Raw genomic sequence first — 25,389 nt, 5'->3', positions numbered from 1 at the left:
TTGCAAACATGTCCAAAACAAACAGCACAGCACTCTGCTGGCTCTCCAGCACATATTTTAAAGCTCACTAATGCAACCCATTAACCTTGATACATTAAAAGGAAAATGTTCATATTAAGCTGCATTTAACTTTTTACCTAGAAATACCCTTCTGGGTTGTTCTTCAAAAAAAGTCTTTACAGTAAGGTTAAATTAATTAACATTAATGCATTGCATGAACTATTATTGGAGCATTACAGGTTAGTGTTAATTCATAAATCTATTATTCATTGTTGATTAAAAAAAATGCATTCGAACATGCGGAAATTATAATAAACAAGATTAATACATGCTGTAAAAATGTAATAGCTAGTTCATGATACCTAATGCAATAACTAATGTCGTTGCTAATCAGAGTGAATTGTTGAGCAAAGAGAAGTCATACAGTGAATTCATAAGGAACTTTTTTTTAATGGAAGTACAAACAAAAAAAGCATACAAAATTGGTTTCAAATGATCAACAGACATGAGTTACTCCATTCAGAACCTTTCACTGCCCAAACAGCATAAAATTACATTCCCGGCATTTAGGCAGGATGAAACCATTGCTACCCATTAAGCACAGATATCTTAAGTAAAAAAGGATCCTCAGAATGCTATAGGGAAAACACATTTTAAAAAGACTTTGGGGCCAAAAAAAAAAAAAACTAAAACTAAAAAAAAAAAAAAAAAATCCATTGTTTCCCATCATCCTAGTCTGTTGAGGAGGAACGCACAGACATGCTTTCTCTGACAAGGCTGGACTTGAACAATTCTCATTTCCGACCATTGGATCGTGAACGACTGAAAAGAAAAGAAACAAGACAAATTCAATGAGCATAATACTCCAGCTGGGTTACTACACAACTACTTACAAGTATAAACCTACCTGCGTGATCTTGAGAAAGACCTCGAAGGTTTAAAGTTTCTATCATTAGATAAAGACCTCTCTCTTCTCCTCTCTCTGGAAAGGGACCTATAAAAAGTAAATACACTTGAATGAGTGTTCAACATAATTACTCACATTGCTAAGGAATTGCAGAAATGAGACAAAAGATGGAGGGCAAAGTTACAGAGCTATATCCATAAGAATAGCCATAAATATAAGTGATGTCAGGAAAATGATTTTGAAAACATTTAAGTAGCTCACCTGCTCCGACTACGGCTAAAGCTCTGCCTCCTGGGAGACCTAGACATAGATGCAAGAAATACTGACAAGTCAGGGGTCAATATGGCCAAAAATATTCATGACATATGAAGCGCCACGCAATGACAATTGTAGTTTTTTTTTCCAGAACAGATAATAATCTGCCTTCAGTGAAGGTTTTAGGAAACCCATTATGGGGGAATCAATTTTTAAATCAACTAACTATCAGAAGCGACAGATCCAGATCAGCCTTTTACTTGCCAAACCTTTGTGCACTGATCAAAAAGGGTTCAGTATGAAACAGAGGGATATAAATGTAGTGTTTTGAAGGGGAGAAAGTCACTTTTTGGATATTGTAAAATACAAGTTACCATAACAAAAAAAGGTCATACCTCAAAACCACCAAATAAACAATTCAATGTCATTAAGCGGGAGGAAAAGGCATTAACTTACTATTCTGTTTTCAACAAGCTAGTTATGATGCAGTGAAGCTGAGTGCTGATCAGGAGGGCGTAATTTGCGGGGAGATTTTGCCAGATGGTTGCTAGATGTTAACAGCTATACAGTAGTGGCTGAAGATGTCAGTTAGATGAGGACTGCTGAGGATATGTTGTCATGTAGACATTTGGGGAGGGGCATAAGACCCGTTGATTGGTAGTAATTGTGGCGTGGTTGGTTTTGCCGATCAGGTTAACGTTGGAGGTGGTGAAGGAGCCTGAGAGAGGCATGCTCAGGAACCAATGGGCTGGTGGCCATGCTTGGAACATGTGAGCTGATTGGTGTACGCTGGTCACATGATGTTGAAAGAGGGCTAGTTGACTGACTCAGAGGTAGATGAGTAGAGGCTTGGTGATGTCTCTGAAAGGGGGGGGTGGGGTGGTCAGCTTCATTAATATAAATAGAAAAATGACATAAAACCCAAACAATGAGAAGATTCTTTGGAAATAAGTCATGTGATCAGCTAAAGACAAAAAAGAAGGAGCAGCTGGGCCCAGTTGCATGAAACCTCTTAGTGGTTTGAATTTAAGGGGGAAAAAAATCTCTGAGGCAAGGGATTTATTTAAGTGCGTTGCAACAAACGTCTTAAGGCCCGGGTATACTTTATTTTCCACATTCCACTCTGAGTCGTGCACAATTGAGTGTGTGAGCTTTTTAAAGTATACTCTTTTGGCCATGAGTGCAGAAAGATGGCGAGTGCCAAACTTTGTTAGTGAACTCAAGTCCCTCACACCTGCGCTGTTGTAGACGGACTGTCCATGCGGACACAAACATTGGGCAGCACGTTGACACTGTGCGTGGATGTCCCTCCTGATGACAAAAAATATGTCACAAGGACAGTGCGGAACGTGGACGGGTAGTGTAAACTTCGGGCTTTAACCATCACCCTTCCCTAAGTGTTTATATTAAGCATTTTACGATAGTTTCTGGCAAAACAGGGCAACGGAGAAGCGGTTGCTATAGTTCCAAAATCTTCCACAATAAACAGAACAAAACAGACAACTGACTTTTTAACATTTAATAAACTATACAGCTACAATTACAACTACAATATGTTATGGAGATTATTAAAGGGGGTCTGACGGACAACACAGAGCATCCTAAAATTCGAGCACATTGTTTCTATGGGTGTACGCACACAGGCGGTGTCCAGCTACGTCACCGGTGGATGCTCTAAATCCTGCTGTGCAAATCACATAGTTTTCCATTTAATTACATTATATTTGTCCACCTCCTTGTTACTTTACCCATGCATCGACACCACTTTGTCTGTATAGTTATTAAATTGACTGATTTTACCGCCTTGAACTGAAGCACGAAAGTACAGAATGATGCGTCCAGTGTCTTAGCCGCATCACGGCTTGGCGCCTAGTCCTGTGTGTTAACCGCTTTAAAGTACTAGTAACAAGATATCAAAATCAAACTGGACCAAAGACAAAAAAGCTATCCTGTTTTGGTCCCTTATTTTTTTTAAGGTGAAATTATCACTAAGGACTTTGTTGCAATGCATAACAGAACTTAAGGGAACACTTAAGTAATTAAGGGAAATAATACTTTATGACAGCCTTAATGTTCCTTAAGTGGACCCTTATTTTTTGCCTGCAACCCATGATTCACTAAGGGTATTATAAATTTGGGTTTTCTTAACTAATTTCATGCAACCGGGCCCTGACCCCCACAGCAATTATTATTATTAATTTTTTTCTATCAAATTAATAAAGAAATATCTTACTATTGCAATAATACCTACTATTGCAATGTAAAATAAAAAAGTACTATTTATTAAGAATAATATTATTATATTATAGAACAACGTTAAAATAAAAATATGAATAAAATTGTAATTATTATTATAATATTTTACAGCACAACAGAAAAATACTAACATTTATGGTGGTCCTAATTTTTTGGCTTTCAAACGTTAAACCATTGAGCTTTTATTTTGAAGGAAAACCGCAGGAAGACCTTGTAGACAACAGATTTATAAACGATTCTTATTACAAATTTGAGAAGATGGTTGGCGCATGTTGCCTTAATTGCAAATTAGCATTTAGTGTGAATCGAAACTTAAAATGAACACAGTGCCGTGCTTTGGCTTTACTCTGAAACATGCAGCACAACTGTTGTGATTTGTTGATCGCATTAAGCCATATCACATTCTCACAGCCATGCATTGTCAAAATTCATTAAAAAAAGGTTACCAGGCAACTGCCAAGTAACACCGTTTCAATGCTTATTTTTCCTTGCATTTGACGCTTTGAACCCCCGGCTAACATGCTATGACTCGCAGATGGTGCCGCCAGCTCGTGCAGCGCTGTCAGAATCAATCCGTGCATTTTATAAATGGGGTTAGAAAATGTAACATTTTGCAGTTTATTTAGTATTTGTTTAAGGCTATTTCGCAATTTCAATCATCAATGTAACCAGCCACAATTTTTTTATTTAAGGAATTCATGTGGGTCCTACTTTTCAGGATGGAAAAATCTTATAAATAGGGGAAAATAATATTCCAGGAAATGTCCGTGACTACAATTTAAGTAAATGAATATCCCTGATCAAAAACTCAATGCAGTCAATTAGAATAATGGACATCAGTTAGGGAGAATGAAGCATTGGTTAACCAAAACAACCATTGAAAACTTATCAGGGCAAGCATAGCAAGGGGAAGGTTTCGAACAACTCCCAAATTTATGAAAAGATGCTGGTTTGTCAGTTTCCACACCTAGGCTCATCATTCTGCCCATAACTAAGCTTGTGGTGAATGGGTTTTGTCAAAGGTAGCTCAAAGTGATCAAGACAAGATCAAAACTGTACCGGCGTCTAGCGGGTGGGCTGCGGCGTCTAGAATCATCACGTGGGCGGCGATTCCAAGAAGGGGGTGGTCCTCGATACCTTGATCGTTTTTCACCACTGGACATTTCAACTCGCACACGACAACCACATAGTGTTCTGAAGACAAACAAAGGGTTATAAAAATACTTTGTGGACAAAGCATGCCACATATTTCAAGACCATGCAGTCCAACCACTGAGAAAACAAAGCAATAAATAGCAATTAGCTGTTATATTGGTGAAATTTTTAAAACAACATTTACTACTCAGTGTTTTTTTAGTATCAGTAATATAAAATAAAATCTGATTAAAAATATTAAAACTACAATTGTTTATGTAATGTATATATTTTATATACTGTTTTCATTTTAGTTGAAGTAATTTTGTTGTGTGTTTGTCATTTTCAATGTTTTCTTATTATGTCTATATAGTTTTTATTAAGTTTTAGGTTAGGTTATTGTAGTACTTGAAAATAAATGAAAAACGAACTTAACCTAAACAAAAATGAGAAATGTTGCTTTGGAAACTAGCTGAAATATTTTTATTTCAACAAGTACAAAAAATGGTTTTAGCGTTAGTTAATGATAACCCTGTTACGTCTATATACATTTTTGTCGGTTTTCAAACACACAATACTATTCTTTAATCCTTTCCTTAAAGGGTTAGTTCACCCAAAAATGAAAATTGTCATTTACTCACCATCATGTTGTTCCAAATCTGTCCGAGTTTCTTTCTTCTGAATCACACTACCATCTTAGAATCTTCTATCATCACAAGAAAGATGGTATTTTAAAGAATGTTGGTAAACAGACAGTTGATGGTAGCCATTGACTTATTTTTTTTCCTACTATGAAAGTCAATGGCTACCATCAACTGTCTGTTTACCAGCATTCTTTAAAATATCTTTTGTGTTCGTTCGACAGAAGAAAGAAACTCATAAGTGATCAAATTTTAATTTTTGGGTGAACTATCCCTTTGATCAGTATAATCTAATCTTTTGTCTGTTCTAGAGGACTTTGTTCCCGAATTTAAACAGATATTCTTACCTTCCGTCAAGTTCCCTCACAGCATCAGCCGCATCTCTGGCGTCCTCAAACTCCACAAAAGCAAAGCCAGGAGGATTTCTGGCCACCCATACGCTCCTCAGTGGACCATAGTAGCCAAATGCTCTCTCCAACTCAGTCTTGTTACCAGTGTTGCCCAAATTACCAACATAGACCTTACAATCCAGTGGACAGTCACGGCTTAGGGAAGGGTCTATGGAGGGAAAAAGGTTTAGTTAAGTAATTTCTATGTTCTGTATTTAGTTGTCATACGTCTATCCCACCTTTTTTTAAGAACTTTAAAATGGGTCATAGCTAGGGTGGATTTTAGAAAAATGTAATAAAGACGTAAGTTACCTCCCATGTCTTCACCAATTCCGAACTCAACTCAACACCTAAAAAACTGCAAGAAATAAGACCATAGCACCGATATTATGAATACGCAGTAAAAACTGGTTGATAAAAGTATCAACTGTTACTTTTAATATGTAGCACAATCAAAATTGTAACTAAAGAGGCTGTAAATTTGGAAACAATGAAAACACTAGCATGCAACACTGGATCACTCACAGGAGTTCTGAAGCTAATTAAAATGTGTATATTTATAGGAAAAATAAAATACAAACATACAAACGATAGTAAAACTGTTTAAAATGAGCTAGTGTTTTAACATTCAAATTCTAGTTCAATATAAAGCAAGCAGATTTGCTACACATTACATTCATGTACCAAGCTAAAAGGCTAACATAAGCGTTTACAGGCCTACACACGACATTAAAGCAATAACAGCATATCATACTGATTTAAATGAGGAAACCCGACTACATTATAAGTTATACGCACATTATACATTTATTCGAGGTAACTTAATAATTGAGGTTTCGTTTTCTTACCGGTAAATCTGCTTTGTTTGCGTTAGCGAAATCGAAAACGCGCCACTGCTACTAAACACCTCGTTGCTAACGCGCGCTAATAGTAACCACAGGCCCTCGCGAGCAAATCTACATCTGAAGCACTTCCGGTTCTCTTCACCTTCATCAACACGGACGTCAAATGAAAAGCTCTCATGCCTCAACAATATGGGATGTGCGCTACATGTCTTCTCTTTAAACAGCCATCACACACCTGAGATAACAATATTTAAATGCTACATGGAAGTGTCTAAGGATGAATATTGATGAATAGGTCAAGCACAGTTATAAATAGCTTACCACACCGTACATTTTCTTCCCTTGGATAATGAATGAACCCTCCTTTCTATTTCAGGTCTACTCAGCAGAATACTCAACAACATTGTTTTTATTAGTTGATAACATTTACTAATAACTTAAATATTTTTATTCATAAATACATTTGTGTATGTATATATGCCGTTTATATATATTTTTTTTCTATATTGTTTTATACAATATAGCCTACTTGATAAAAATAATTAGGTTACATATTTTGATAAAAATAAACAAAATGATATATATATATATATATATATATATATATATATATATATATATATATATATATATATATATATATATATATATATATAATAAATATAGACTAGTGCTGTCCAATCGGTTAATTATGATATACACACATACACATATTATTATTATTTTGTATGTTATTTTGGTGGTATGAGCTGTAATAGATATTATGACCCTTTAATTAGCTAAATATGGGGTCATACGTGTGTCAGATCCTCAACAACTCATTTAGGCGAAATCTTGGGGGCAATAGTTCAGCGCAGCCTTTGTTTTGGATTAAGTAAACACCAGGGGAGTTATGTAACATGACTGCCTCGTATTCAAATAAAGAGCATTACGCTGCCTGCCTTTATTTTTGTCTCACTAGGCACAGGCAGGTCAGTAAGCATGCATATGTTTACATCTACCTCACCCTTTTCATACTCCAACTCTTCTGGGGTTTTGTCATTTATATTTATTGTTGTAGGCCTACTTACGTAATTTCGAAACGAAAAGAGCATCCCATTGAGAAACCAACATATATTTTCCTCATTCTTATGTTCCATGTATATTTGTCTGCAAGACAATGTGAATTGGTCTGTTACCACACACGGCACAGAATGTTTTTTTCCGCCCAGATTAGTACTGCACATTCTGTTCTGTTTTTCTTCCTGATGACTGGTTAGCCTCTCATGAACCCTCCCTCTCACTCTCCATAAAAGCAAGATATACATACAGACTAAAGCACACACACACACACACACACACACACCTTTGGTTTGGCATTGCTTGGATGTTGATAAATTAATTTTACTCACATACAATGAAATTACACTGATACTAAATTTCATGGATTTAATGGAAAGCTTATTTTTAAAACATTTAATCCAAAATTCACATCTTACAGATAGAGAATACTTCTATACATTTCTGTGATGTTTCATTAGAGCATGTAAGAGCACCATGACAAGAAGACCTTGGAATGCAGACTGGCAATGGGAAGAACCACAAGAAAGGGTTCACTCTTCTTCTTTGTGTATTAGACATGGTTCAATACAATTCAAGATCTTACATAGACTTCACCTATCTAACTAAAGCTCAAGATGTTTTCTTCTGTGAACTAGATGCAGCCAAACTCCAGCATCAGGACATATGTTTTGGAAGTGTCCTAATATTCATAATTATTGGAATTCAGTTTTTCATTATTGTCAGAGTTGTTGGGAAAACCATTGGACCCAGACCCAATTTTGGCTATTTTTGGTGTCAGCGTTGACAGTGCGGAGCTGTCTAAAAGTCAGTGTTGTGCTTGGAGTTGTTGATTGATTGATTTTGCTCAATTGGAAACAAAAAAACACTTTTTGTTAATTATTTTAATAAGACAGCAATAATTGAACCCTAAAACCCTACCCCCCCATCCCCCCCCCCCCCGCCCATTTAAAAAAAATATATTTTACCCCCCTAAATGTATCATTATTTGTGTCAAAATATAATTTGTTTGCATATGGAAGGATATTATTGCACACTGTACCTGCAAAGTGAATTTTGTTGGAATTTTTCTTTGTGCCAATGTCGAAAACTTAATAAAGAGAATGTTCTAAAAGAAAAGATAACGTATTTGTAAGACTCGCTCTGCAGAAGACAAGACACGTTGTCACGACAACAGCAAAAGCTGCATCATTTAATTAACATAGAACCAAAGTGAAAGAAAAAACACAACCTTGCATAAAACTATAATTCTTATACAGCTCGCAAGGATAAGCAAATGCAGGCTATTCCATCTTTTTTTTTTATATATATTTTTTTATTACCCAACCTCTTAATGAAATACATCATATTTCTAAGTTACACAAACATTTCCTGTTTTTGTCAAAGTTCCCTTATAGAATGCAGATACAGAAGGTTATAAAAGACTGTTACCTCTCGCTTTTTCCTATGAGCAGGTCTATACATTCGGGCGAATAAAGACAGTAACACATGCAATGTTAAATCCACTTCCCAGACGTTTGTATTAGTTGTAGGCTGAAAACAGACGACGCGTTTGTCAACCAGGTTTGTCAAGTTCAGTACCATTTCTTACCTCCGTTGCGCAGATGAGTCAGTCAAGTCTCCACCAGAGTCTCCACCGCACGTGCCACTGTGAACTAGAACATTTAGTTCTTGACGCGCGGACCTATTGATCCGAGAATCCAGTGGATAAGCGGACAGGATTATTCTCTTGACTGTTACCAAAAAACAAAAAAATCGACATTATTTGACGACAAGGTGAAGCTCCTATAATCACGCTTTATTGCATGCAGTTCTTTTAATCGCTTTCCAGGCACAATCCCCAATATCCTAGCCTATATGTTGTTTAATGTTAACATTTATAGCCTATCATTGCCGTGGAGCCATAAATGCCTCATGTTTGTAACTGCTAAAAGTGTAGGCTATAGCCTAATTTTGTTAAATTTGGTCATATCTTCCGTAATTTGTAGATTATATAGCCTACAAAAATAGGAATTATTTGAACAACTTTCATTTTGTGCCATTATAATTTATACATTTGCCAAATAATCATGGGACCTCTTGAGTGTTTTGCATCACAGTGCAGATTATTGATATTCTCTCTACACATCTAAATCAGCGTGGTGTAATAATAGGCTACACTGCCCTTCAGCAAGGGGTGGAAAAAGAACAGAGAAGTTGTACTTATGAAAGTATAGGGTTTGTGAAAGTGTGATGCTCAATTTAAAGTCAGAGTATCTAACCAAAAATTATCCAAGTTTAATTGCAGGCCTACTTAAATATTTAAGTAAAAAAGTAAAAAAGTAAAAAAAAATATTATTATTATTTAGTTTAAATCATGATGTACCCTAGAACACACCAGATGTTTATTTAATTGAACTGAAACCAATACCCTAAAAACTGTCATTTTACATGTTTGGACTATTACTACTAAAATGTGCTCTGCAGATAATGGACAAGTGTAGGCCTATACGTATAACAGTATACATTTTTTGGACATATTCTACCACTTAAAGTAAATTGTGGAGGTCTCTGATATTACAGCATTACGACTTTGATTTATTTGACGCACTAATTATTTAGTAGCTAATTTAAATCTCACATTGTCACAATTCCCCTGTCCTTGTTCATGAACTTTTATTTTGATATTCTTTTGTCTTGTATTGCCTGTGTTCAGTTCCTGTGTGTTTAGCTCCTGTTTCCTTGGTTACCTTAGTTATTCATTGATTAGTGTCTTACCTGTTCCTCATCATCCTGTTCTTTGTTTTGTGTTGACATTTTGTGCTACTTGATTTAATCGTTCATCTGCATCAAGCCTCCTTGAATCTGGATTATAAAGTCAAGCCAGCATGCAACACACATACAAAATAGGATATGATAGTAAGCTAATAATTTTTTTTTTTAAATCTCCAATCTTTCAACTATGCTAATAAATTAAATCTGATTAATGCAAACATACCAGGAATTAAGTGACTGGTTGTGATGGGCCAACACCATTCATTAATTCCTTAATTGCTCTGTAAATGCATTTTTTGTTCTTTTTTACGGAGTGGGGATGAGTCAAAATTCTATTCAGTGGTTAATAAACCACAAGCTACTGAGGTTTTAATAGATCTAAATCTCTACCTAAAAATATTGCTTAAATGAAGTACATTTGTTAAAGGACTGTAACACTTTAAGAGTAAATTAACTTTTCCTGAATGAAATTTACAAACTATTTTCATTTAATCGTTTCATTTCATCTTTTCTATGCAAATGAAACCACAACGGGCTGTTTACCTCTGACAGAAGAAAACCTTAATCATATTCTGAATCACCACAAAGCCTTTAGTCAAGAATGTCATTTTTTTATCACCAAATGCCAGTATATTGAAAACATGACCACAAGTGGGGTTTTTTAACCTTTAATTTCCATGTCAGAATCGTGGGGGAAAAAATGCTGATGATGAATTAAATTTTAACAGAGTGATTTTGATCTGCTATGATCACTGAACACGAACAGGAAACAAGTTTACATGGAGTGTCCCCACTTGGACCTTGTTGGCAGCGTGACATCCTGGTCTGAATCCTTATCCTTGAAAACCCCCCACTTGTTTTTTTGTACCATCAGTACTGAGCAGTTTCACATTATAAGCTCTGTCGCAGATTCCTGCTGCTAAGATACCAAACGGAGGTAGCATTTTGTTCTACTCCTTTCCATGCTTAAATACTTTAATAATCATAGAAAAGCTAAAGGTCTGCTGACATAATATTAGAGATATGTGATTTTAATTCATTAAATTTTTGGCACATTTGACAATGTGTGTATTCTATTTCAATATTACAAATCAATCAACTAAATGAGCTAAATAGCATTTCTCTGGAATGGATTAACATATCTGCAGAGAATCTTTAATAAACAGAGCCCATCTGTTCTGACACTCATACTCTGGATTAACTATCCATCTGAAATGATTGTTTAAAAAAAAAATCAGGCTTGAAAAGGGAAGTCAATCCCTTTAAATGCAGATAATCACATATGCCATTGTGTTCCTGCTGACACCTCTTGTTGTTCTGGTGAATGAATCGGGAACATTTTGTTACAGTTCCAGGCTGATAGGTTTTTGAGGCAGGTAACATGTTGCCCAGTGCTGCTGTTATTCAACATTTGGCATACTAACTTTAAAGGCTGGATTTGATTATGAATTTAATAATTTATTAATTATTATTTACATTTAATCATTCTGTGTAAATAAAATCCAAATATCATTTATTGAAGATACTGCATAGCTTTAAATGTCCAATGTTACAACTGTCTGGCCTACAATGTATCTTAAACAGTAAAACATTTCTTTAGACACTTTAGAAATTAGTTTTGACTTTAAACGAAAATGAATACAAATATTCTTCAGTAAAAACTGTTAAATGGTAAAGTTACCTTACAATACAAAGTGAAATATATTTATTTAGCGGACAATAAATGTAATTTTACTGTAAAATACTATAATGGATGGAAGTCAAAAGTAGGCATATTACTTAATGATTTGAAAATGACATTGAAATGTGAAAATATGATGTGAAAATCTATATTAGGCTACATTCAAGAAAACAATGCATGTAGGTTAACATTTACAGTATGTTTAAAAACAAACAAACAAGTTTCCTTAAAAATGAAAGTAAAAGGACATTCCCAAAGATCCCTGCATGGGGCATAACATTTGATTATATTTTATTTAAATAATAAAGTTTGATTTTGGTAACCAGTTATGTAAACCCCCCCCCCAACAAAAAAATGTGGTCTTATGTAGGCTATTACCCTGATGGTGTTTGACACTATTCTGATGAACATTAATTCATCATGTGTTTTTTAATCATTAGCTATATTATTATGGTAATTGTAAAATATATGGAGAGCAAAATGCCATCCAGTAAACGTCTTCATTGTATTTTCCCAGTAAATTTCTTTCAGCTTTCAATTTCACCGTATCTTTTCTTTCTTTTTTTTTTTTTTGCAATGCATCATATCACTTTAAACCTCCGCGTTTTTAAAAATAATATAGTCGTGTTGTTCTTTCCGCGTATCGCTGTGCTCTGACTGTGTGGTTGTACATGCTGTTCCCAACTTGAGCTGTTCAGTCAGCACACAACGGGTTACGGGTCAGGGTGTCTACTAGGACACTGTGTTCTCATCAGCGCGAGCTACAGTACAGCCGGAACATTGTGTTACTTTGTGGACAGTTTCCAAGGCCTGCCCTTAATTTTTACACTACATTGCCCTCCCCCCGCGTTTACTCCTCCTCCTGTAGTTTCATTTCATTTCCCCTGTCCAAATGTCTCGTAGAGGCGTATCGTGTTGATGATTATTGGTGTGGAGAAGTGTAAAACACTGTCGGTAGAACATCTAGTACTCTCGCGCTGAGAGGGCGGGCTTATTCTTCTTTAAGCCGCTAGGCACAGGTTGTATTCGCCGGTAAGACTGAAGTTGCATACGGACGGATATATGGTCAAACATATGAGAGGAACGGGCAACAAAAGGGAAATATTGTAAGTCTAGATTTCATGCTTGTTTTGTTTCTTTCTTTATCCATCACATTTACTACCTTTTATACTTAAGACAGCTTTCTATGGTGACTACAATAGAAAAAGCCTGCATTTGCTATGATTTTTCTCCTTAAATCAAGTAAAATATCGCCTTGTGACCCTTTATTGTAAAAATAAAATGAATGGATAAATACTAATGCTGGAAAGAAAACTGTAGCTATAATTTAATTTGCATATTGCAATGTGTTTAGCAGCCTGTAGTTGCGTCTGAGATGTATGGAGCTAACTGAGAGGAAACGAAGCGATAGAACGAACTCATTGAATTTATATTTCTTTATTTTGTATACACACTTTTCCTTACCATTTCAGAGTCTCTTTCTTATGAATCCATCAAAGCCACAAAGACAGAAAATGAGAAATAGGCCTATATGCTTATGGATTGAAAATGTTTCTACCTTTCCCTTTTTTACTTTGAGATGTGACTCCTCAGGTTTTCATATTTTTGTAAGTTATGTCTTTTCATGTCCCCTACGAACCGTTATACCTACTATCACTGACCAGATACGGCTCAGATCTTTGCGCTTCTCTGCTTCAACCATATATTCATAGAATCTGTTTAGATTATAACTTTTTTATTTTTTTATTGTAAATGGCAAGTTGATTCTTGTGGCTTTAACAAGCACAGAAAATCCCTTTTTGTTGTGGCATAACCACGTATTTAGGTCTGGGAGGGCCAATTATGATGATTTTAGAATTTACCATTGTCCAGAATGAACGTTAACCATCATCTGAATATTGGGGTTAGATTGATTTCCTTCATTGTCTACGTGGGTCACACCCTTGATTTCAGTGTCAGAGATGTTTTCAAGAGTTGAAAACCCAAACCCACCATTCTCTTCAGATAATTACATTTTGATGTTTACAGTTTACGACAGTGTGTATGTCATCAGTACAGAAAGAGTTTGAGTGTCTGACAAGGTGATTAGCTAGGAATCTGTGAGTGCACGGTGTGCTTGAATGCGGACGGTATGTTCAAGGATGGAATGAGTCAACTGTCTCTGAAAGCTCATCTTTGTAACAGGAATGCCTGTTGCAATCTCCCCACACTGCGGACATCTGAGACGGAGCTCCAATAAGAGCTTAGAAAAGTCACACCACCTTTAATGAGTCGATCACTGGAGAGAAAGACTTGAGGACAGTTGGCTGGAAAAGCATGAAGAGATAGCCAGGCATAGAGACAAACACAGTGAGACAAACAGACAATGACAGACCAGATTGAATTGAGATATAGACAGATGAGTTATCAAATGAGTGGTCACTCAGTGAATAAAACAGACACAAAGTTAATAAATACAACAATTAGTGAAGAACAGTACAAAATATCAGGCTTTTTATGCAAGTGCACATAATCTTTACGTTTTATGGCTGATTTTTAAGTAAGATCTATTAGAGGAACTTCATAAAATTTGATTCCAAGAAAGATTTTTTTAGAAGCACTCAGTTGTTAGAATTTAGGATCAGAATTTAGTTAAATTTGTTAACAGGTAAAGCAGAAAAAACACACTAACAAAACCAGAGACGTTTTTACTTCGCATTTTTTGTAGTTAGATTTTTAACAACATCAAATTTGAATGTTAATTCTGTTTCAATTACAGTGAAAAGGCTTCCAGCGCTGTTTAATCAAATTGCAATTGTATTTGTGACTCTTGTTGACTTACATGTTCACGGCCTTCATCTTGGGTTTTTAGACTAACTCGTGCTCAAAGAATGATACATTTCCTCAGCAATGCTGTTAGCTAGGATGGTAGCAGACTATTTCTGTAGATGCGTCACATAGCCTGGACTCTTAATTTTCACTCTGCCATATTCCCTTTCCAAGACATAAACCCTAAACTCACATGCAGTAAGGTGAATATTTGTGATGAATATATTATACTTTCAATGCAAAAAATATGTTAGTTACAATGATCAGTTTGGCACAGAGCTGTCTGCTTAAGTTAAGTCCCTGAAACAATAGACATGGATATTTCTGTTGTTGTCTTTATTTAGGCATGTGCGGATATCTGCTCTGATGCATTAATAGAACTTTTCTTGAAATGTATACATTTCCTGTAACCTTTAGTGTTCTGTGTATAGAAACAAAAGGAAGGTCTTGGATTGAGAGCCTTGAGTCATTGTAGTATCTCATCGCCTCAAGTAACGTGGACCGGACTGAATGTTCCCTTCTCCGCTCTGTTTTCTTCCCGTGCCTTTTTACTAGGTTTACTGACATAAATCTCACAAGACATCCTTCTCTAGAATCTGAACTTGTTCCAGGAACATAGAATAAAAGGAACATAGTGTTTCGTCGCACTCGTACACAAGATTTAGTGTGTACACACACACACACACACACACACACAGGGGCCAACTAACAATTTTTCTAGGAAGAAAAACAAAACAGTTAAGGCAATCTTGTGAAAAATGTCACAAACACAACGAAACAAGCCTATGTGCACACTCACATTTGATTTGCTTGTACAGTATACAGTATTTAAGCTCGTGCTATATTAACCTTTGAGAGGTTATAATGTCTAAATAGATTTTTTAGGTTTGATAAAAGAAAAAAACATGCCAGCATCACATAAGAAGGATTACAACATATTTTGTACGAAAATACCCCGTTATGAGGAAATTTAACTGCAAACATTTGAATTTGTCTGAAGATAGCAGTGCCTTATAATATTTGTTTAAGATAAAAAAAGTCAAATATTGTATGTTTGTTGTTTTTAGGGGAACACGGGTATGTATGAGTGGCGAGATGTCATCTTTAGAGGATATCTTTTCCACTAACCAGTGCCCAACTGCTGTCTTTACCTCCCAAGGCACAGATGTCACTCCAAACGGTGACCGTGGAGTATGTAAGGTAATCCAGTCATTACTAACTCTGTATCACAGCTGTTAGTTTACAATTTCTGTATTGTTACTGTAGTCGTCAACGATTCAGTGGGGTCAAAATGTCTGCAACCACTAGTAAAAAAACAACAACTAACCCTTTAATTTAAAATAAATATGAGGTATAGTGTAAGGATGGATTGTTCACTTTTTCTCTCTACAGATTGTGAAACAGCATGGTGTGGAGGGGGAAATGCCGATGATTGGGGACAAGGTGTTTGTCCACTACACAGGCAGACTCCTCAATGGAAAGAAGTTTGACTCTAGTCTAGACCGCAAGGAGCCTTTTGTTTTCAATGTGGGAAAAGGTAATTTTATAGATTTATTTTACATATTTATTTTTTTATTTTTTTCATATTTAATTTTTTTTAATTAAAAATTAATGTGTTTTTATTGAAACAAATACTGTGTTGCAAGAGAGAAATGTATTCTTTAATGAAAGAAATCCATTGTGACAACTGGATAGGCAGATAAATCATTATATGTGCTATGCTATTATATGTATATTAGGCTAGCATATACATTAATTATAATATTGGCCACTGTTTAGCGTGCAATTATTTGGCTCAACTTAATGCAGTTGTGGACAGTTCCAAGCATTGAATTTTGATAGATTTGCTAACCTTAAATTAAACTGCCAACTCTACTCAAATACCTGAAGTAGAAACCCAAACTTAACTGAGTAAGCCTTAATAAAATTAGACATTAGTCACATTAAACCACACACGCACACACACACACACACACACACACACACACACACACACACACACACACACACACACACACACACACACACACACACACACACACACACACACACACACACACACACACACACACACACACACACACACACACTATACTTAATTTAAACATTTGCATTATCCAGTCCCATGCAAAGCATCTTGAATTATCTGCCAGTTACTGCAACAAAACATTCAGTATATCAATTATTAATGTAGTAAGTAAGCTTTTATTTTGCACTTTAAATCAACTACAACTACAAATTAAGTTCAAGAATTGGGCTGTATTAGTTCATTTTGAAGTAAATTAAGAAAGCGGCAAATCAAATATAATTTGTACGTTTTGTAATAGATGACATAATGTTTTATTAAAAAAGAAAATCTAATCTAAATGTCTCATTTGTATTTTTATATGTATGAGTTGCACATGCAAATAGTTTGTATTACACTGACATGTCAATATTTCATTAGTACTCTGTCATAAGTGTTTGTTAAATGGAACAGTCATGGAACCTGCCAATTTCATTCAACATTTCTCAAGAGCAGGGCTGAAAATCCTGTTTAATGATGTTTGCGGTTTAAGGGGTGTATAACTGGTGTTGTTTAGACGTGTGGTGCCTCCCTTATTATCTGCTTTTTCATTCCCAAAGAGACAATTTGTCGTAAAGATGTTAACATAAATGATTTGCTATGAAAATGAGCCACAAATTATTTTTTTGTTCAGTTTTTGAAATTAGTGTTTTTCAGTATTTGTGGATTATGAAGTTTTACTTATTAAATATTTATTTATAATAAGTAATATAAATAAAACAGATATATAAAAAATAAGAAGTATTTACGGTTACACTTTATTTTAAGGTGTCTGTGTTACAGTGTAAGTATACATTTAAGTACTGAGTAATAATAATAAACTACAAGTATTTACTATAGGGTTAGGGTTAGGATTGGGGTTTGATTTAGGGTTAGTTGCATTATGCATAATTTATAGTTATTACTACTGTAACTACATGTAACGTGTAACAAGGACACTGTAAAATAAAGTGTTACCGCATTTTACTTATAAAGTTATTTAAGTTACTTATATTTATCTTATAATGGCAAAACATTCACAATAGTATTGAATTCATAAGTAGTGTCTTCACACAGGTCAGGTCATCAAGGCGTGGGATATTGGTGTGTGTTCCATGCAGAAAGGAGAGGTGTGCTTGATGCTCTGTAAGCCTGAATATGCGTACGGTTCAGCTGGCAGCCCACCAAAGGTTCCTCCCAATGCCACACTTGTGTTTGAGGTAGGAACATCAAGCACTTAAAGTGTAACTTCGACGATTTTTTAACCCGCTTTGGTTTTTTCGGGGTCGGCAGAGGGTTATTAACAGAACAGTTATTAGGGGTAGGTTTATCACTGAAAAATGCATCACACTTTGTCTACTTTTTAAACAGCATTATGGTAAAAGTGAAACACTATGGCAACAGCTTACTTACCTGTACGCTACAGCGTTTTGCTTCGGGGCAGAACTGACAGAACGACAGTTTTTCCCCTCCTTTTGGCATAAAACACTGTGTTTGTAGTCATCCAGATTCAAATGTTAAAGGAGAACTCCGGCGCAAAATGAACCTTTGGTCTAATTACACATTGTTACCTACTCAACCGTTATCTGAGATTTGTTTTCATGATTATCGAATGTAAATAGTTTTATCTCTAAAAACAGTTTAGCCTATAACGCTAGTATATTGGGCATAGATCAATGACAAATAAAAATCGCTTGTTAATACCACTAACAAGGCTCAAAATAGCCCCACACTAACACGGTATCATAATGAGGGTCCCTACCTTCAAACCGAAGCATTGAGAACTTTGTCAGTGTCCAGACAGTTTAATAAGAAGATATTTTTAACATACAGTCAACTTCGCGTATACAGGCAGAAGCCATCTTTGAAAAACAGTCTCTACCAGTTGATCTACGAACGCCGATCCAAGTGCGCTGGTGAGATGTGAACGAGCTATAAGTTGTGATAAGGTGAGCGCGAACAGTAGGCTTGGATCGGCGTTCGTAGATCGACTGGTAGAGACTGTTTTTCAAAGATGGCTTCTGCCTGTATACGCGAAGTTGACTGTATGTAAAAAATATCTTCTTATTAAACTGTCTGGACACTGACAAAGTTCTCAATGCTTCGGTTTGAAGGTAGGGACCCTCATTATGATACCGTGTTAGTGTGGGGCTATTTTGAGCCTTGTTAGTGGTATTAACAAGCGATTTTTATTTGTCATTACACTATGCCCAATATACTAGCGTTATACTAGCTTTTATAGGCTAAACTGTTTTTAGAGATAAAACTATTTACATTCGATAATCATGAAAACAAATCTCAGATAACGGTTGACTAGGTAACAATGTGTAATTAGACCAAAGGTTCATTTTGCGCCGGAGTTCTCCTTTAACTACAAACACTTCAGATTTTCCGTCGTGGCGTTCTCTCCATATTTAAGATTCTTTGCAGCCTTTAGCCACTGCCTACAACGGACTGGAAACTGAAAGTAACTCACTCCCGCTAGACCTTTACTCTTTGTATTCTTGCATCCGGGAACAATACAAGTCGACACCATTATGACCAAAAGTTTACTAAGAAGTATTTCCTACAAAAGCAAGGCAGTATTTGACTCTGGTGAGCGTATCCAACAGCAGACTGGTGGGAGTGGCCTTGTGCATTATGGGTGTTGAAAATTTTCTAACTATTTGGAAAAAGGGAAGACAACAGCTTTTTTTCTCTGTTTTCTAGTCAGGTAGCACTGATTTCACACTTTTTTTGTTGCCTTTCTACTGCATAGGCAGCCAAGTTTTATTGAAAGCCAGCTGTGAAGTACAACGGTGAAGTACCCCTTTAAATAAACTTTGGTTTTCATGAATTAATTGTGAAAATATCTTGAAGAGTTTGTAGAGAATACATTATTGGTGTTTCTTCTTCAGCCCTGGATACTTCTTGAAATGTGGTATTTTTTATTAAAAATCATCCTCTGGGACATAAAAGTGCCTGAAGTTGAAGAAACACACGGTTATATTTGTCTCAAAGTGGTGTATACAATGATCCAGAACACAAAAAGCCTCTTTTGGTTTGTTACATTTAAAAGTACAAATGGTTCTACTTCCCACAATTAGATTGAGCTGCTGAGCTTCAGAGGGGAGAAGATTACAGAAGATGGTGGGATCATGAAGAGAATAAAGGTCAAAGGTGAAGGCTATAACAGTCCTAATGAAGGCGCCACAGTCCATGGTAAGTCTGAGAATTATGAATATTCGTAATGTGGTTGTAATTCTTAGACAATGCGTTTGGATACAATATTAATTTGGATTACAATTCTGTTTGGTCTCTGTGCCTTAGTACACTTGGAGGGGTGGTGTGGAGGTCGGTTATTTGAGTCTCGGGATGTCACCTTTGTTGTGGGTGAATCAGAGGACGTGGGTGTTCCTTTAGGAGTCGACAGGGCCATGGAGAAAATCCAAAAGGGCGAATGCTGTTTATTATACTTAAAGCCCAAGTAAGAATTGCCATTCTGTTCAGATTTTTAAATATTTACTAAATATTTAATTTTTTATTAAGAGCTGGATTATTTGTTTGGAAAAAACAGTTTATATAATATAATATAACTATCACCATCTTAACTCAGTTTGTGTTATGCTTTCAGGTACGGTTATGGCAAAGAGGGTAAAAAAGAATATGACATTGGATCAAATGCAGAACTAGTATATGAAGTGACACTGAAGGACTTTGAAAAGGTGAGATATTTCATTTTAGACCCATAGTATTTAGTAAAAGCTTTCTGAATGATCCCAAAGCTCAATGAATGATAGAATGATCATATACAGTATAGGGCCGCAAAAAAACACACACAAAAAAACAGAAGCTGCGTTAATTGCATTATATATTTTTTATGCATTAAACTGTAAAACAAATGTATGTATAAAGTATATAAAATATATATATATAAAATAAAGTATTTAATCATTGTTTTATTGCATTAATACGGAATATAATAAACAGGATTAGCCAGGTTAAAAATTAAGTTTTCAAACATGCATATCTTCGAAAAAGGAGTGGAAAATACCAGAATACAGTTAAAGTGTGCCCTCTAATGGTCATAGACAGAACTGACAGAAAACCTAAAAATACTACTTTGACAATTCCTCATGTTTCAGGCCAAAGAATCCTGGGAAATGGACCTTAATCAGAAATTGGAACGTGCTGGTTTAGTCAAACAAAAAGGGACACAGTATTTCAAGGTTTGTCTACACTTTTGTTTTTACTATATAGTTACATGCCTATTCTTGCCTACTGAGTTGCTTTTTATATTATAGACATGCATCCTGCATTTAGTAATTACTTTTATAATACTAAATATATAAAACTAATAATAATTGTTATTAGTAAGATTAATATATACAGTGCTGGTCAGGATTATTTGCCCACTTGGTAAATATGATCAAAGATGGCTGTAAAAAATAAATCTGCATTGTTTATCCTTTTGATATTTTATTAAAAAAAAAAAGAAGCAAAAATCTAACCTTTTATTGAAGTAAAATAATTGAAAGTGGGGGGAAAATCACATTATGAAATAAACTGTTTTTCTCCAAAACACATTGGGAAGAATTATTTGCCCCCTTTTATTAAATACTTTTTGCAACCTCCTTTTTCCAAGATAGCAGCTCTGAGTCTTCTCCTATAATGCCGGATGAGTTTGGAGAACACCTGACAAGAGACCAGAGACCATTCCTCCATACAGAATCTCTCCAGATCCTTCAGATTCCCAGATCCATGTCGGCGCTGCTTCTCTTCAGTTCAGCCCACTCATTTTCTATAGGGTTCAGGTCAGGGACTGGGATGGCCATTGCAGATGCTTGGTTTTGTGCTCAGTGACCCATTTCTGTTTTGATTTTGATGTTTGTTTTTGGATCACTGTCCTGTTGGAAGATCCAACCACGGCCCATTATAAGATTTCAAGCAGAGGCTGTCAGGTTTTGATTTTTTTATCTGTTGGTATTTGATCGAATCCATGATGCCATGTATCTGAACAAGATGTCCAGGACCTCTGGCAGAAAATTAGACCCACAGCATTAAAGATACAGCAGAGTATTTCATTTTACACATGGGGTACATTTTTATCCCTGTGCACCAAACCCATCTTAAGTGTTTGCTGCCAAAAAGCTATTTTTTGTTTCATCTGTTTCATCAGATAGGGAATCTGGAGAGATTCTGTATGGAGGAATGGTCTCTGGTCTCTTGTCAGGTGTTCTCCAAACTCATCCGGCATTATAGGAGAAGACTCAGAGCTGCTATCTTGGAAAAAGGAGGTTGCAAAAAGTATTTAATAAAAGGGGGCAAATAATTGTTCCCAATGTGTTTTGGAGAAAAACATTTATTTCATAATGTGATTTTCCCCCCACTTTCAATTATTTTACTTCAATTAAAGATTAGATTTTTGCATTTTTTTAAACAATGCAGATTTATTTTTTACAGCCATCTTTGATCATATTTACCAAGGGGGCAAATAATACTGACCAGCACTGTATATATATATATCTATATACAGTATATATATTTTTCTAATTAACCAATTTTATTATAAATAAACACTAAGAATTCAAGATGTTATACATTTTTTTAATTTGAGCTCAAATGCTTTCCGCGATCATCATATGTTCTTGTTTTTAAGGCAGCAGTCGGGTAATTAACATCTTTCTTTATACTGTGCATTCAGACTGGACTGTACAACCATGCTGTAATTCAGTACCAGCAGATTGTAAACTGGTTAGAGATGGAGTGTGGTACAGATAAGGAGCAGCAACAAGCCATCCAGTCTTTCCTCTTAGTGGCCCATCTGAATCTGGCTTTGTGCTATCTGCGGTTGCGAGAGTATTCTCAAACAGTGGATAACTGCAACAAGGTAGAGTAAGATAACAGTGAACAAAAAATCATCTACAGTATGTGTCTCAAATTTTTTTTCCCTTACCGTACCGTGTCGTGTCATACTGGTTTTCATTACTAGGTAATGGAGCTGGACCCAGAAAATGAGAAAGCTCTATATCGGAGAGGTGAAGCGCGTCTGTTGCGCAACGAGTTCAGCCTGGCCCTGGCGGACTTCAGGAAAGTTTTGCAAGTTAACTCCTTCAACCGCGCTGCCCGCAGCCAGATTGCCATCTGTCAGCGCAGGATTCGTGAGCACCATGAGCGTGACAAGAAGATCTATGCAAACATGTTCCAGAGGTTTGCTGAACACGATGCAAAGGTATTACACTAGCCAGAAGGAAAAGTTTATTCTTGACAAATTCACTCATGTTGCTGTACTTTTATGAATGCAGCATTAGGAAATGCTTGATTCTTTACTTGAATAAACAATGCCCTTGGTTGTACTCAACAAAGCTAATCTCTCATTCAGAAAAACTAATAATGCAGAGAGGCTCAGACATAATCTTGTGGTAAAGCTTATTGACATTTGGCAAAGTATTAGTCAAGTTAACGAATAAAATCAGTGCGTTTCATGATGACTTTAAAGCAAAATAAATGCAGTATGACTTTGGTGCTAAGTCTGCCAAAGGCCTGCAATATTTTTGTGTGAGGTAAAGACTAAAATTTAATTTGTTAATGACTTCCCCTTTTCTGTAGATCTATAAATCAGTGGTTCTCAAACGCTTTGACTCGAAAACGTCCCATTGAACTGTGTTCTTCAATAAAATTATTGTTATTGAGGTAAAAAGAAAAAGAAATAGTTTTAATTTAGATTAGATTATTTTAGTGAATTAATAATAATGCATTCATTTAAATACTTAAATCATCCTGTGGCCCCCTTGGAAATTTGCTGAGCCCCCCTGATTGAGAACCACTGCTTTAAATGTAATTTGTGTATTTTGAAAATGTGCATATTCACAGTTTTAGTTTTTTAATCTTATTATAGTTTTATTCATATTTTAATTTAGCTTTTATTTATTTTAGTTGTCATGCTAAGTTTAGTTTAATTTTGTCATTTTATTAGTTTTATTTATTTATTTTATTTTTATATAGCTATTTATTTTTTTATTTCAGTTTTAGTTTTTTCTAGTTAATAATTGTAGTGCTTCAACTTTCGGTTTATTGCCAAGTCAGCATTTCTAATTTATGTTTAAGTTAATTAACTAATATTTATATTTCAGCTTTATATTTTCAATAATTTCCCAATATTTTTAATAGTTTTAGTTTTAGATAATAACAACCCTGTTAAGCATCGCAATTATTTTCAACTTAATTCTCTTATTATCTCAACTTAATCTCAATTATTAATGAGAAAAACAAGAACCCGTAATGTTCACATTAAACCTATTTTAATAGTGTTTTTTTTTTTGTGTGTGCCACTTTTGGAACCGTCCTTGATCACTATTCTGCATAGGAAAAAAAATCATACCTGTTTGTAACAACATGATTGCAAGTAAATCATTTTTGGGCAAACTATCCTTTTAATAATTGCCATCTTTATTGTTTGAAGAAAATACTATTACTTTAGCATCTAAAAATGTTGTCTCTGTTTGTAGGTGGGCCGATTAAAAAGGAAAAAAGAAGAGAGTGGAATTTCAGATCAGAATAAACAGGGACTAAAGAGACCACGTCTCAGTCAGGACAGCTCCTAAACCTCCAGATGCTATTCAGGAGGCCCAAGTAAGGAGGTCAGGCTGTGGGGATGGCTGGCTCGTCCTCGACTACGTCATAAGAGAGGCAATGGGTTGGGGGCTGGATGAGCCCTCTATAAGCCTTGACCTCTGACCTCATCATCTCCCAGACTGAAAACAAATGCTGGGAAATATTCTAATAATTAGGTTTAAGGATATTGAGGAGCTGCAAACCTTAATGCCATTCCTACAAGAACAGAAAACAAACAACAACAACAAAAACCAAAGCGCATAATTCAATGACCACCTGTAAACCTCTACGGTGCACGCCTCAGCTCTCAGAAAGGCATTCATCCGCTGCATTAATGCGAAAGCATAAGGTTTAATATTATATTGCATTATAGACTTGAATACAACCTAGTACCTTACCATGTACTGTAACTGTGCAGTATTCAGTGTAATTGCATCGACTTTGTGCATAATCAGATTAGGAGTTTACGTTTGCAGTGGTGGGGTGTGCACTGGAGGCTTGATGTTTTTTGTATTATATTTGTAAAAGTGTGTATGACATTTAGATGCAAGTGACCATAGTGGATAGCTGGACCTAAAAGTGCAATCCTCCTTTTGGAGAAAACCTATTTTGTGACTCTCCCAGCTGTATTCTTTGGGGAGTCACAGCAGGCCCACATTCACAAACACACTTTTGATACTTCTGAGAGACTTGTGCATGCTTCTTTACTGCATCCTGGGAACGTCCTAGATTTGGAACTACATTTGAAAATATTTACAGGTTAGTTTCAACCTGAAACCCGGTAGATATACTTGTCTGAAGTTCAATAGCTATATTTTGAGCTGAGTTTCCATTACAGTTTGAAGCTTAAATGCTTTTTAGGCAAATTTTTACAAGATAGGAATATTTCAAATAACTGTTCTCTTAAAACCCACTTGTTCATTTGATCAAATACTAACTTGTGTGGTTTGCATGTTTTTCAGTATGTTCCCCATGTTTCAGACAGTTTTAATAATATTAATAATAAACAGTTTGTTAACTTTT

The 25,389-nt window shown here is 35.5% G+C and overlaps 2 protein-coding genes across 2 annotated transcripts; one reads left to right on the top strand and one right to left on the bottom strand.

The window, feature by feature from the left end:
- Nucleotides 1–430: 430 nt before the first annotated feature.
- On the bottom strand, nt 431–6,529 carry srsf3a (serine and arginine rich splicing factor 3a). The gene is made up of 7 exons (XM_056253793.1): nt 6,431–6,529; nt 5,895–5,940; nt 5,541–5,751; nt 4,478–4,612; nt 1,169–1,207; nt 908–994; nt 431–822 (listed from the first exon to the last, which is right to left on the bottom strand). The coding sequence occupies exons 2-7, from the start codon at nt 5,899–5,901 to the stop codon at nt 795–797; spliced, it is 507 nt and encodes a 168-aa protein (XP_056109768.1). The 5' UTR covers nt 5,902–5,940; nt 6,431–6,529; the 3' UTR covers nt 431–794.
- Nucleotides 6,530–12,809: 6,280 nt separating this feature from the next.
- On the top strand, nt 12,810–25,389 carry fkbp5 (FKBP prolyl isomerase 5). Its single transcript, XM_056253792.1, has 11 exons — nt 12,810–13,027; nt 15,797–15,929; nt 16,122–16,266; nt 17,851–17,993; nt 19,860–19,974; nt 20,083–20,239; nt 20,387–20,477; nt 20,898–20,981; nt 22,457–22,642; nt 22,745–22,984; nt 24,261–25,389. The coding sequence occupies exons 1-11, from the start codon at nt 12,984–12,986 to the stop codon at nt 24,354–24,356; spliced, it is 1,434 nt and encodes a 477-aa protein (XP_056109767.1). The 5' UTR covers nt 12,810–12,983; the 3' UTR covers nt 24,357–25,389.

The sequence above is a fragment of the Rhinichthys klamathensis genome, unplaced genomic scaffold (assembly GCF_029890125.1).
Source record: "Rhinichthys klamathensis goyatoka isolate OS25496 unplaced genomic scaffold, OSU_Roscu_1.1 h1tg000109l_1, whole genome shotgun sequence".
NCBI lineage: Eukaryota > Metazoa > Chordata > Actinopteri > Cypriniformes > Leuciscidae > Rhinichthys > Rhinichthys klamathensis.
Note: the sequence above shows the minus strand (reverse complement) of the source record. Positions and strands in the feature narration are given on the sequence as shown.

Coding starts and splice junctions, on each gene's coding strand:
- srsf3a (XM_056253793.1), bottom strand. Junction 4,613..5,540: donor GTGAGGGAACTTGACGGAAG/GTAAGAATATCT, acceptor GTTTGTCTTCAG/AACACTATGTGGTTGTCGTG. Junction 823..907: donor TCTTTCTCAAGATCACGCAG/GTAGGTTTATAC, acceptor TTTTCTTTTCAG/TCGTTCACGATCCAATGGTC.
- fkbp5 (XM_056253792.1), top strand. CDS start 12,984: ATGGTCAAACATATGAGAGGAACGGGCAACAAAAGGGAAATATT. Junction 17,994..19,859: donor ATGCCACACTTGTGTTTGAG/GTAGGAACATCA, acceptor TCCCACAATTAG/ATTGAGCTGCTGAGCTTCAG. Junction 22,643..22,744: donor CAGTGGATAACTGCAACAAG/GTAGAGTAAGAT, acceptor TTTCATTACTAG/GTAATGGAGCTGGACCCAGA.